The sequence below is a fragment of the Lepisma saccharinum genome, chromosome 5 (genome assembly GCF_977018435.1).
Source record: "Lepisma saccharinum chromosome 5, izLepSacc3.1, whole genome shotgun sequence".
Taxonomy (NCBI): Eukaryota; Metazoa; Arthropoda; class Insecta; order Zygentoma; family Lepismatidae; genus Lepisma; species Lepisma saccharinum.
Window position 1 is genome coordinate 55,581,215 of NC_139233.1, and position 15,165 is coordinate 55,596,379.

General features: G+C 40.9%; 1 protein-coding gene across 1 annotated transcript in view; it reads right to left on the reverse strand.

The window, feature by feature from the left end:
• Nucleotides 1-446: 446 nt before the first annotated feature.
• LOC145987836 (uncharacterized) overlaps nt 447-15,165 on the reverse strand; it is a 524,248-nt gene continuing 509,529 nt past the window's right edge. Inside the window, exon 6 of the mRNA XM_083122576.1 lies at nt 447-1,438. Within this exon, the coding sequence (XP_082978702.1) occupies nt 1,365-1,438 (74 nt within the window). The 3' untranslated portion in view covers nt 447-1,364. The remainder of the gene's footprint in view (nt 1,439-15,165) is intronic.

Below are 15,165 nucleotides of genomic sequence, written 5' to 3' on the forward strand. Positions count from 1 at the left end.
AACTGAGTTACGTTTCAAGTAGTAACTACAACTTAGTTACAATTCAAATAGTGATTTCATCTGGGTTCGATTTCAAAATAGTAACTGTAACTGAATTCCATTTCAAGAGGTAACTTTAACTGAGTTACATTTCAAATATTAACTGCAATGAATTACATTTCAAAAAATCAACTGCAACTTCGTTACTTTTTGAGCGAAATAACTCAATTGCTTTCCGAAGACTACTTTAAACTAATGAAACCAAGGAGAAACAATTTGTTGTTATTTTTATTAACAGTTGTCCCTTGTGTTGAGCTTTAGATTCATTCCTATCTCACTCTTAGCACTCGAACATCTGCATCAAAATATTAATTTTCGATTGTACGAGATTGAGAGAATCAAATATAAAAAATTGCATGAAACGACAGTCAAGAAGAAGAATGCAGTTAATGACTTTTTATTCTTTACAATTCTCATTTTTATATTTGAGAAAAGAGTGTTGTAGTATTGTCTATGAGGCCGAAACACGCCTGCTGAATAAATAAATTTTAATTCTAACCAACTTTGGAAATTTTGAAACGTGTCATACCTGTACTTTGGAACCATTGAAAAATGATTTTGAATTAATATAATTCCGTGACAAATAGCCTGCAATCTATTTCATAAAGAACGTTTAAGAAAATATTTTTAACTGGTAATCATATGTCTTTCAAATGCAGTATGCTAATAACAACATTTGTAATCATGTTTTGGTATACCCTGGACGAATTATTTTCTCAGATAATTAGATTATGCTTATTTGAGTTCAAACTTTAGAGAATTTCGTTTATACTAACTATGACTTGTTTGTATTCACTGAGATCCTCAGATATCAAACCTGAAATTTATTGATTACCACGCTTAACTGAGTCCATCTCGATATTGAAATCATTATATACAACAGTGGTATATTTTCATGAATGTATTGTCATTCCCAATGGAAGGGAAGATTGAAGAAGGAAAACATGAAGGCAAAATAAGCGCATTGAAAACACATGAGCGAATTGAAGCTTATTAAACATTTTCCACGAGTATAAAGTTTACGAAAGATTTTCATCCCATTGGGAAAAGTAGTAGTAATCCTGGCATAAGTTCATTAATTATACATATTAACAAATACTTGTAAAGATTTCTAATAACACCATTTTCTATAGTTTTTCCACAAAAATATCACCATCTTCTTTTTTAACCACTCAACTTGAATATTAACAACAATGTATTGAATCCATAAACTCTGGTCCCAGTGCAACAGACGTTGGTAACCAATGCATTCGTTCACAGTCACGTTCTTCAGATCTCAACAAGATCACATCACAGGCACCTGCAGTTCCTTGTAGAGTACACACTCATCTCACATTGTACAACAAAACGACTAGGAACATGGATGCCACAGAAGTTGATGAACTTGCCGAAGAATCCACTGAAATGAAAGAACAAGGTACAATTAATAATTGATTGATTGATTGATTTAGTTTATTTTACTTCGCGTTTTGTGCCTCTTGGCTAATTTGCGAAGATGGGGATGAGTGATGAAATGATGAAATTGATGAATGGACATTCACAAACAACCAAGCCCGACCGGGATACGAACCCGGGACCATACAATTAATAAACCAGTGCACGATGAAGGGAAGTGGAGGTTATGACAACATAATTAAATCCATTTCAAGGTACGGCTAATTAACAGAAGCTGGAAAATATACCCTCATGTGAATGTCCTGTCCGTCCATGTCAAATAAAAAAATGAGAGGGGGAAACCTCCGAAAGATTCCCAAAACCTCCATCCGCATACATTCAGCGCCCTGATGTCTTTAAATCAAAACCTGCCTGTATCCTCGGAATTGTGGTTCCTCCGTTTTTCTTGTGTTCTTTTTTTGTTTTATTTCCGGGAGAGATTCAGATATTTGGCTTTGCAACATAAATGTGCTTAGCACATACATAAAAAGAACATATTTATTTAAAAGGATAATATTAGCTACTGCTACTTCACAAATACACAATATATACAGGGTGATTCTAAAGGTATAGTACAAACGAAAACCACAGATACCTCCCATGAAATAGAGACGAAAGTTCCCCTTCCACTTTGCCGAGAGATGCCTCCGTGAGGAGCTAGACAACGCCGAAAACGTGTGAAAATGAACTTCACACCTCTGTACAGCCTGTACCAGTGAAGATAGAAAGGCGGAACAAACGAAGTCAAAAGGAACACCAAAGTCGCCCATCCGAAAAACACTAGGCGGCAGCTGCGCAACGCATGCGCATGGGGTTCCACAAAGGAAATAAGAGTGTCCCGCAAGACAAGTGAAGGGAAAGGGTAGCGATCGACAACGGTAGGGAGAAAAGAAGCTATGAAGCATGAAGTAACAATTGCACAGCGGGAAACAAACACCATGACTGAAGCAGTGCAGTCGAGAAAAGTAGTGCGGGGTTGCAGAACCACGGGAGGACGACGTAGGATGTAAAAACACACCGAGAATGCAAGCAAAGTGGTCCGTGACACTCGACAGGCAACAGACGCGTACATGGTTCGGGGCAGAAATGGCGGCGCTGGCGGTGCAGCGCAAGGGGAGTCCCGAAAACACAGTGGGGAGACACCGCAGCAAGAACAAAGCACGGTGCAACAAAAGAGAAAGAGGACCGGACGGGGAATGGTACCTGTCAAGGAGACAACAAATGCGGGACGAGGGATTCCCCGTAGCAGCACCGAGGGGATGTCACACAGAGGTCGTGCGCCAGCAGGACAAACACAGCAACTACGGGCACAGGAGGTTATTGCTAATGAAAGGTGCGCGTACAGGTAGAACCACGTACCCCGTACTGACGTTGTAACAAACGTCGTGATGGGGCCCAATCAGCCTCTTAGAAATGAAGCCGGAGGCACATCGCTGGGTGGGAGCGGGCGAAAGGCTGCTGGAGTGTCGTACGTACCCCACCACTCCGTACGGTGGACGACACTAATGGACGAGGTCGGAATGTTTCCATCCCGATCACCAGGTCCACCGTTCCCAGACCTGACGCGGCTGCTTGTTTCCGAGCGCAACCCCAGCCGAACAACTCGAGTCCCTCCTCGGCCGCAGCCTTCCGCTTCGAAACCAAGCGTGGCCTCACACCACCGCAGCCGCACACTGCCGCGTTGGTGTGAGACCTGGCCGAGCAAGGCTGGACAGATAAACTGCGTGGGACAATCGTGTAATGAAGCTACGTGGGGGTATGCACGTCTGTTCAACTGCTGGGTTACCCCACATTGGTGTACACAAACACCACACGATCGTTCGTAGTGCTCCCCGTCGGCTCGAGCAAGACGGACGAAGTACGTGTTGTGGGTGAATAGGACAAGAATGAAGGACGCTACATGTGTTCCACGATGACAAGGCCCCAGAGTACATGGCCCCACCTGACGGCAGTGGTCAGGTAGTGAAGAGCTCAGGCACGGGTGGCTCAGGAACGTCAGCTGATTGTACCACAGCGCCGTGCGGACGTGTGGGCTGATTGGAAGTGCAGCGTCAGGGAGCGTGTCAGTGAAAGAGCCGGTGCGGTAGTGGTGTGCTTGACGTACGACAATTGAGTACGTTGTTTCGAAGCCGTTGTGACCAGTGTGTGTGTGTGTGTCACCTGTGCACTGCAGTACAGTATTCCATAATTGGCACTATCCTCACCGTACCATGGAACGCTACACATTTGTAGAACTGAGGGACATGCATTTTGTCTACGGCCTTGCAGATGGCAATGGCCGAGCAGCTGCACGCCTTTATCGCGGACGATATCCGGAGAGGCGACAACCCGACAGCAGGTTGTTTTCGAACGTGCACCGTACCCTTGGTGAATCGGGTGTGTTACGAGCAGGCCATCATGTCGGTCACCCAAGACATGTGCGCACCGCGGCGATCGAGGAGGACGTACTTGCTCGCGTGGACGACACACCGTCCACTAGCACCCGTAGCATTGCACGTGCAGTGGGAGTATCACAGTCGACAGTGTGGCGTGTCCTTCATGATGATCTGCTGTATCCCTATCATCCACAGCGAGTCCACGCGTTGCAGGCTGGGGATTACCCACGACGTGTGGAATTCTGTCAACGACTGTTGCAGTTTTGTACCGACGATCCCCGTTTTTTGCGCCATGTGCTTTTCACGGACGAGGCAACATTCACCCGTGAGGGCATCTTCAATTGCCGAAACAGCCATGTGTGGGATTATGAAAATCCACATGCAGCAGTCGAGGTGCACCATCAGACCCAGTTTGCAGTGAATATCTGGGCAGGTATCATCGATGAACAGATTATCGGTCCATACCTGCTGCCACCACGTTTAAATGGCCGCCTCTATCGCACCTTTCTTGCATCAGTCCTTCCAGAGCTGCTAGAAGATGTAGCCCTCAACGTGCGACATCGTATGTGGTTTCAATTGGATGGAGCGCCTGCACATTTTGATGGCACAGTGCGAACCCTTTTGCACCGTACCTACCCACAGCGCTGGATCGGCAGAGAAGGCCCCGTCCCCTGGCCCGCCCGTTCGCCTGACCTCACACCAATGGATTTCTTCTTGTGGGGCCATGTGAAAACACTCGTCTACGAGACCCCGGTGCCTGACAAGGAAACATTGGTAGCGCGGATACTTGCAGCATCGGCCGAGGTGTACCATGCCAGGGATTTTTGATAGGGTTCGCCAGAATTTCCTGCGACGCTGTAATGCCTGCATTGAATGTGGTGGTCGTCAATTTGAGCAACTTTTGTAACAACGTCAGTCCGGGGTACGACTACGTACTACGTACTATTCCTATCTGTAAGTGCACCCTTGCGTGGCAATAAACCTCCTGTGCCCGTAGTTGCTGTGTTTGTCCTGCTGGCGCACGACCTCTGTGTGACATCCCCTCGGTGCTGCTACGGGGAATCCCTCGTCCCGCATTTGTTGTCTCCTTGACAGGTACCATTCCCCGTCCGGTCCTCTTTCTCTTTTGTTGCACCGTGCTTTGTTCTTGCTGCGGTGTCTCCCCACTGTGTTTGGGGAATCCCCACGCGCTGCATGTGTTTGTTTCCCGCTGTGCAATTGTTACTTCATGCTTCATTGCTTCTTTTGTCCCTACCGTTGTCGATCGCTACCCTTTCCCTTCACTTGTCTTGCGGGACACTCCTATTTCCTTTGTGGAACCCCATGCGCATGCGTTGCGCAGCTGCCGCCTAGTGTTTTTCGGATGGGCGACTTTGGTGTTCCTTTTGACTTCGTTTGTTCCGCCTTTCTATCTTCACTGGTACAGGCTGTACAGAGGTGTGAAGTTCATTTTCACACGTTTTCGGCGTTGTCTAGCTCCTCACGGAGGCATCTCTCGGCAAAGTGGAAGGGGAACTTTCGTCTCTATTTCATGGGAGTTATCTGTGGTCTTCGTTTGTACTATACCTTTAGAATCACCCTGCATATATATATATATATATATATATATATATATTATATATATATATATATATATATATATATATATATATATATATATATATATGAGGTAAAAAGGAAGAAGAATTTTGATATACCTACAAGGATTTGCAGAAAAGTAGGAGTAGGAAATTCAGGAAGTAATAGGTTTCTGGGAACGTCAGGAAAGGAAGATTGTGTAGTTGTAAATGTATTAGAGTTGTATGTATGGAGTGACGTGCGTTTGTTTAATCGGTGTCCGTGTGAACTGTTGATATTTCAGAAACTACAAGGGGTTAAAACCAATATTTAGTGAACTAATAGACCAAGCAAATAGCAGCTCAACACAACAAAAGCCAACTCGATCCGGCCGTGAGAGGCAACAGATTAAACGTGACTTGTCGAATCTCGGAAGCTAGCAAATGTGAAGATCTAAAATTTTCTACAAATAAAGTTCTAGTAAATGCTAGGCCCGTTCGTTTTGTCTATGAGGATCAAGCAATCTAGTCAACAATCGATATATGTATATTTAACCTTTGAAATCTCAGAAGTAAATAAGGTTACAAACATTTACAGTACTTTGCTGCACCAAAATATATGCAAATAAAAACTTAATTCTACAAATTTTAACAGAACGGTCCATCCATCTGTCTGTTCATCTCAAACAATCGAACAAATATGCTGACAGATGCAAACACACAATTTCGTGGACTGAAGAGATACAAGGTGCTTGTGTAAAAGGATATTTAATATATCACTCGAACAGTCTGTCAATGAGAGCCCAAAATCGGAACTATAGCTACCTACCTGTAAAAAAAAAGTACAAGTACAAATATATTTAGTGGGTGTAATGATAATATCATATTTATATAACTAATTAATATGTAAATTATCCTCGTTAGCAGTCTGATAATAGATCTATAACCTCTAAACCGAAGGATATGTCAACTACTGATTAGGTTAGATTATATAGAGCATGTCATTCGTTTGTAGTGGAACCAGAAGCACACCCACGCACAAATCCAGAAATATAAAGTGAGATACAGTGGTGGCCAAAAGTCTGGACAATCATCAAAATTTTCAATTACTCATATTTTTAATTCTCTCACACTTAATACAATTGATGACATTTTACATTTTATTTATAAAATGTATACTATAAGATTACTTGAACAAATATAGATACAAATTATCATAATTTCCATACTCTAGTATCTTGTAGCATATACTTTGTTTTTTAACACTTCCAATATCCGTTTGGGCATAGAGTGCGCCAAGCGTTTACAGTAATCTGGCGTAATTTCAGTGACCCATACTTCCTCAATTTTTGTACCAGGTCATTGTATGACGTTGGGGACTTCTCCGAGACCTTCATCTTCATGATGGACCATGCATTTTATATGATGTTTAGATCTGGTGAACTGCCTGGCCATGGATGGAGCAACTGGTAGTTGCGTGAGGTTAGCCAGGATTTCACTTTCTTAGTTCTGTATCAAGTACACTGATGAATGTCCATAACGGCTGGAAGGTTCTGTTGAAGGATCTGTAGATACACCTCGCCATTTATGGTAGTGTTCCTTGGCATTATTCATAGTGATCCACGTCGTTTCGCGGAAATGCAACCCCATACCATCACTTTTTCTCCTTGCTTCACAGTAGGGACGACATAACGTTGGTCATACCTTTTGTTTTTGAGGCGTCTTGCATGTTTATTATAATGGAAAAACTGAGTAAATTTTGATTCATCGGAAAACATCACTGATTCCCAGTCCTCTGATGTCCAAGCCATGTAACGACGACAAAATTTTATACGATCAGTGATATTTTTTGTACTAGTTTCGGCTTCTTTGCTGGAGTGTAGGATTTCATACCTGCACCAAACAGTCTACGTCTAATGGTTCGGCAACTCGTTTTGTTGATGTCTTCTGGAAGGTTTGCTCTTATTTTAGCAGAAGTAGGTTTGGGAGATTGTTTGCATAATCTAACGATTGCTGTGTCTGTTCGATCAGACGTAACATGTGGCCTGCCATTTCGTGTGCGAGACTTGAATGAACCGATTTCTTGAATTCTATTCAGTGTTTTTGTGACAGTACTTGGAGCTATCTTGAATTGGGCTGCAACTTCGGATTTTGACTTACCCTCTTGATGCAATATGCTGATCTGAGCCCTGGTCTCTGGGCTCAGTTCCGATCCCTTTTTGCTTCTTGCCAACATTATTCCCTGAAACACAGGTGCAGGTGATGAAAATACACACTAGCTCACCCACTAGCACTAGTTTATATTTGTATAATAAACGAGAAGAGTTCAAAAAACAGACACACAAAAAACTAAAAGGAAGTCTCTCCTTCAATTTCAATTTTCAAATCCCACTAACAAGTGTTCAGAATACAGCTGTATTGTACCTTCTCGATTCACATATATCCACTGTTTTGCAACGACAATCACTGGTATTTATCAAGCAACAATGTGCTCACAGTAACAACAAATGAAGCCAAAAATGTTGCAACAGAAACTTCAACAATGCACTCAATAATACCCTTATAATATTGTTCGCTACATCAGAATAAGCTATGAAGTCATTGATAAAATTATACATAGTTCAAATGAGAAACCAACCTTTTCAGAAGAAGAAGAAGAAAAATATAATATTATTTATAGAAACCATTGATATAATATCCTGCCACTTGTATGAATGTATAGGCTAATAGAAAACAAAAGAATAGAAGGACATATAAAATTTATTTGTATGTGAAAGCCAAAAAAGATATTTCTTGAAGCATTCTCCAGACTTTTGGCCACCACTGTAGATGAATGAATGGGCGAGGAGAAAGAAACGAGCAAAAGTTGAAAGCCAGAGAGAATATATAGGAAGAGAGTTGAAGGAGAAGTTCTAGACAGAAAGAGAAAGAGGAAAAGATGGAAAGAGTGAAGACAGAGAAAAAAGTCAACGGCAATGCAAGAGAGAGAGAGAGAGAGAGAGAGGGGGGGAGGGAGAGAGAGAGAGGGAGAAAGAGAGAAAAGAGATTGAAATGTGTAGAGTGCCACACACGTAAATTTGCCGTTGCGTAGAAACGAATTTTCGTTTCGTCTCCCTCTCTCTTAGCATCATGTGTTCTACCCTGCTCGAAAACCTTCGCTATTGTTGCCATATTGTCATTCCATTCCTGGACACACTCGCGCAAACATCATTGAAAACAATTGAATAGCGCTCCAGCTCGCGGTTCCCACCGTTCGGTAGGGACGCTAATGTGGCAATATAGCACGGCGTAGTGCTTGCTTCTTTTATGCAGTGCATGTTCATTGGCTAGCTAGTAACTAGTGTTGCCAACTGTAATAATGAAGCACTATTTCTGTCACGGAAGGGGAAAAGGCAGGTAAAGTGGCGGTGAGTTTTGTTGGATTGGAAGCACCATATTTTTATTTTATACTAAGTATTTGACCGGTTTGACGTTGTGTGCGTGTATTGCGTGTGTGTATGTAAAAGTGTGTGTTTGCTAATGAACGTTAAATTCCATAATGCCTCCAGTTCTGTCGAAGTTGAAATCAAAAACCTTGCATAGCCAAGCTCGGGAAATTCTAAGCAACGTGCACGAGTTCATGAAGGAGGAAGCCAGTCATGGTGTTAGCATCCCAATAAAGCATTTTGGCAAGAGAGCAGCGAACAGCAGCAACAAATTGTTCATATTTCATAATTTTGGAATTATTCAAAATAAATAAATTATGTGGCTCCAACATCATTTCAACTCTGGCTCCGGCACGTGTTCTTGTAGAAATTGCATAGAGGAGGCTGTCATTTTTGCTGCTTAATGCGATACATATTGTTTTCTATGTTAAAATTGCCATGCTTTGATGGGTGACCAAGTTCATAGCAGGGCCGGCGGAAGGGGAGGGCGAACCGTCCCATCGCCCAGAGCGGCAAAATTTGAAGAGAAGAAAAAAAATAAGCCTATTGAAAACTGTGATCGAGCGAGATATTCTTTTGCGCTGAATAGTATTGAAATAGCATAAGAAGTCTCATTATTTATTTTATATTTTGATGTTTTAGTTAGGAATATATTGATTTTCAATTTTCCGTTGCTGCGTAATGACCGGGGGGGGGGGTCGAAATAGAGCGGCATCTGCCGCCACCTCCCAGGGAGGCAAAATGACTAGCGCCGGCCCTGTTTCATAACAAAAGAAAAAGCCGCGCAGCTTATCGTCTAGTGGCAGTATATGTACTTGTTATTGTTGTGGAAGCCGGCATCCTTTGTAAATGTACAACAAAGGCAACCGACTGTCGCCGATCTCAGAGAGGAAATAATAATACTGCTTCAGGAGGAGTGTTATGGTGCAATTGTAGCGGTTTAACACGTTGGCATGTTATTATCTGCCGTTGCAGTTCCATATCAGTGTATACGGGTTTTGGGAGTGAAAAGTTAGAACGCCACCAGTGCATTAATGCAATGAAAAATAATATATATATTTTTTTTATTTTGTTTGAAATCACTCAAATAAGGAATCGTATGAAGAAGTCTTCCTTGCAGCATTTTTGGTAATTTTACTTATGTGTTAGTTCATATTTTGCGAATTTTTAGTCCATATGTATGTAGCTACATACAAAGCCACTTGTTAGTACATATTAATCCTAGTCCTGGTATAATGCATGACGTTTAAAACTCAACGTTAGATAGACCTGAATTCTCTAATTTTATTGTTGTACGTAACAGCTGTGCATCGGCGCACTGCAGCGATTTTTCTATCTGCTCCATTAGCAACACTGCTTCTTTAGTTGTTTCGCGCATCGCACGGCAGAATTATCTGCGCTGGACTCTACAGAGACAGAATGAGATAGGAAGGGGTAAAGAAAGACAAATAGGGGAGGGGAGAAAGACAGAGAAAGGCAAAACATTGGAAGGAAGAGGAGGAAAAGGTAGAGCAAGAATAAGAGAGAAAAAGAGAGAGATAAGGGTATAGAAAGAGAGAGAGAGAGAGAGAGAGAAAAAGTGAAAAACAGAAAGGGAGAGAAATGAGAAAGTAATCTAGAGATAGAGAAATACAGTGGGGGAGTGAGTAAGAGAGAAACAATGTGGAAAAGAAGAGAGAACGAAATAGAATCAGCAATCATGATAGTGTCACCGTTCTTATCTCACTCAAGAAACGCAGCAGAGGCGATGCCAAGAATGGACCAGAGTGGGTTATGGGCCACCCAAAATAAAACTGACCCACCCTGTCAAAATGTAAGAGGCCAATTTCGTGACAAAAATAAAATTAAAGTTTATAGATAAAGCATATGAAGGGAAACTTCCTTGTTTCGATCAGGTAATAACTATGTTAGAATTCTGTAGCGCCCTTTAATCTTTAACAGGCATCCACTGGCTCGCACTAGACTTCACCTGGCGCCGCCACTGAGATGCACGAGTTAGAAAGTTTGTTGCGTGAAAATGTCAGTTATTGGACAGCACAGTTGCGAACTATTGAAGTTCGGGAAATATGTGCAATATAATTGGAAAGAAAGGAAAAAAAACACACATAAAGCAACATGAACGGGAGTGTTTTGTTCTGTAACTTCTTCTTCATTATGAGGTTCGAAGGAGCAGTAACGCCTCCTATTCACTTCACTTCTTTCAAAAGAACAGCTCTCTCATCGTCTAAGTTGTGCAAACTTTACATAAACAAAAGACTGCTACTGACGCTTTCAACGTGAACGTTCTAGAAGTTGCCAGACATGAAGCTCACAAGCGTAGTTAGAGTCGAGCATTGAGTTAAGAGTTTTGGATCGTTACCAGGATTTACAAAGGGGAAAGGGTTAGTACATGATATCTGAGGGGTCTCAATTATCACACTCAATTCAAAAGCATTCTTGGTCAAGTGCCGTATTTTGTCTTCTGACGTCTGGCTAAATACTTTCGTAGTTAGGCTATATGTAGTGTATTAATGCCAAGAGATATAATCCCAACAAGCCTCACCTAACCACGAAAACATCCCACCCTTATGCCAGAAGATGAAATTCAGCACTTGACCAGAATGCTTTTGAGTGCGATGAGTGATACTCAAAATCAATGGGACGCTAATCTTGTAAAACATGGCAATGCAGAGGTTGCACAAATGATGAAAGTGTAAGCCAGGGTTGGTAAAAAGTGTGAAACACCTTTCTAAACTAACAAAACGTTAAAATCCTAAGTCAAAGAAACTTATTTTCTGAGAAGAATTGTTCATAAACAATCTCTGAATCACATCAAATGAAAGACTCTGTTTCTGATTATGTCTTAAACACTTAATTGATTTGTTCAACTGTCTAATATGTGCTACAGACCGCCATTAACGAAGTCCTTGTTAAAATACGATTTTATATTCTCACATTTTACAGCACCAGTAATCCTTGCTTAGCAGTTGTTGAAACCGAATCAAATAAAGACAGTAAGGTTGAAAATTCTAGCAAGTTTTTCCCTCCAAGAACTTCTCACGTACCAGCAGCTCTTTTTCGGACCAGAAATTACACGTCACATTCTGGAATTTCATTAGTGGATGCCTGGACGCCATTTTGTGGTTCAAAAACACGTGAGGCCGTTTTGACGTTCCCTGCAAATGCAGATTATGTCTGTCATACATTCCAGGAGCTATACGCATGATGTGGACAAATGAATGTGTCGTTTGTGACCCAAATGTGAGGGACACAATTCTGAGATGCCCCCGGAATCTTCCTTGAAAAGTTATTTGGTTCTTTGTTATGTGATTCTTTATTGTCAGCGGGTGACATTTGTGAAGTCACGCAACGAGACAAGATGTCAAGGATAACGATCTCAGAAAAATGTTTGAATTAATTTACTTAACAGGTTTGCTAGGAATATGTGTAAATTCGAGAAGGACAAAATGCGATCGAATGTCTGACGATTCATTCCCATTGTTTTCTAAAACTAATCATAACCCTTCAATTGATCTGGGCAATACATACCTATTAAATTCTAAAACTAACCACAAATCTTCAACTACGAAGGGAAAGTAGGGAATTCTTTCCCATTAATATCTAAAACTCACCATAAATCTTAAACCAACAAAGGAATACTAGGCAATCTTTTCGCGTTTATTCTGAAGCTAACAATACATCTTCAATTACCACGAGAATACTTATTCTTATAAGCTCTGGCCTGTTCAAATATATTATTCCATTTATCACTATTCAGTATACTTTCCTCCAACTTTGTGTTTTCGCATGTTTTATGCCATTTATAACATCGTCCATCCATCTGGTCGAATGGCTTTCTTGTGATCTTGAACGTTGGTATAGACTTCTAATATTCTTATATTTTATTCATGAATACCCAACTCTTCATTTGTTTTTATTAGCTATGTACTATTTTTCTTTATGGGGTGTAAGGGGTGAGTGACCCTTCAACTTAGTGCACCCTGAACTGTGTTTTGCAGACTAACGAAGCTCTGACGTTTGAACCTGCAGCCAATATAGTCCTCTGTAGGACATGTGTTGTGTCGTCCGCATATATTTGTGATTGCATCTATCTCATTATCACCAGTATTCCTTTGTTAAATGAAGATTTGTGGTTAGTTTTAGAATATAATTGGAAAGATTTGCGATTTGGCTAATCGCAAGTACTCCTGTTATTGCCATCGTAGCCAAAAGTGGCAGAGAAGCAACGTGAAATAATCCAATTCAATCAATCAAACTGTTTTCCCTTGACATACGTAACTTTCTGAACAACGTAGGATTACTACAATTTTAATCTTCACATCTTTTTTCCCTATGTCTAATATAATTACGTATTTGAGTTTTGTATTTTCCTATAGGGGAAGTCGGTGGAATATTAGCATTGTTAAGGGTTTTCATTAAAAAACTAAAAATCCGTATTTGTTACAGTTTTAAACGCTTCTCCGTTTGATTCCTCAGCTTGTTTTCTACTTTAACCCAAGACAGATAAAATAAGAAGCAGATAGTTTCTTGTAAAGACAATATTTTACAAAATAATGTCAAGTTGCTCATATTACCCCAGACAAGGGATAATATAAGCATAGACCAGGGGTAATATGGGCCACTGCAAATAAAGCTGGATATATCAAAATTTTTACATTTTTCTTACTGTACCTGGTAGTTATTACCATGTATACTCTACAAAAGCACAATCCACCACAAAAGGAATGTCTCCATCATCACCACCCAAAAATCATTTGCAGTTTTCACATACAAAGGTGACTCCATCTTCCTCAATGTTTAGACCGTCCTCATGTAACCACTTGCAGCTATTCTCACACCTTAACCATTTTTCTCCATTGAAGTCATTGTTTCCTCCGAAAACAGGACACATACAAACGTATCAGTTTAAGATTGAATAAATCATTCATTAATGTATTACATTGTTATTTGTTTATTTACTTATTTGTTTATAATATTGTTAATTTACAATCATTCCTTTGATTTAAATGTTCTAAAGACCAGAATAATTCATCTATTAATCTAATTTTGGAATATTGTACAGTCAAAAACAGTTGCTCATATTTCCCCATTTCTGCTCATATTACCCCGAATACCTCTGCTCATATTTCCCCAGACGCAATGATTTGAATTACCATCTCCTGTGCCACAATGCTTACATGGAACGAAACAGTTTCATTCTGAATAGAAAGCCTAATCAGTACGTTTTCAAATGACTATTATGGCATTTTGTCAGACTAACAACTTGTTATTTTAGCCTCTATACAAATATTCCAAAATAAGTATAAGACTACATTTTGACAAAATCTTTTCACAGACTTACATTAAAATGACGCTGACACGACAAAGACTGTCGCTAGGCTCACGACATTTAGTGGGGCACTGGTAGAGGCTTCAACGAAGTGCTGCCAACTGTTGGTCTCCGAAACGCGATTCTCCTCTTGGCGGTATGCGCGATAATGCTTCAACCTGCTCATATTCCCCAACTGCTCATATTCCCCCGACTTCCCCTATTGAAAGAAAATACGTTTCCAATGAACTCAACTGGCACAAACGCTGCACAGTGCTTCTGTTTTCAATTTTTATACACCCGAACAAGGCAGGGGCAGCCAAGGAAGAGCCCTGGTGTTTTTACGATGGAGACTCCCCAAAATCAAAAAAGGAACTTGGAACATTCATCGCAACGAGACTTGAATAAGATTTCAAAAGAGGTCAACATTTGGATGATGGTATGGTTCTCATGACTAATTTCTCTTTGCTACTATTACAACTTCATCTATGCAATCTCCTTTAGTTGCATGAAATATAATAATATAGAGGAGTGGTTTATTCCCTATTTAATCGTCGACGATATAAATGATTGTGAATCCACTTGGTGCAAAGGCGTTGATTCTTTGTACAAGCTTCCCATTTATACATAGCTACATAGCCATTTGCATATTTTCCCTATCGACACCTTTTTTGTAAAAGTAGTGAACTTTGAACTATAACTCTATTGCAGAAGTGAGCGTGTCATCTGTGAAGTGGGTCCTCCGAAGTGCTAGATCAGGTTTGTAGGCTGGATGAGACAGTATCGTAGCGTTCCAACATGAACGCGGGGATCTTAAATAGGGATGTAACTTGCCCCTCTCGATTAGTACTATTGATGGTAGAGACAGCCCCGAACGGGCCAGGTACAAATATCTAACTTAACATTAATATAGACTCATGATTCGGTTTAGACTGAAGTGAGCAATGCGAATGGCAGATAAGGGGTGTAGAATAGCTTACCCTGTTCGGTTTAGAAAATAGACCAATAGCTCCTGCTTCTCCGATGAT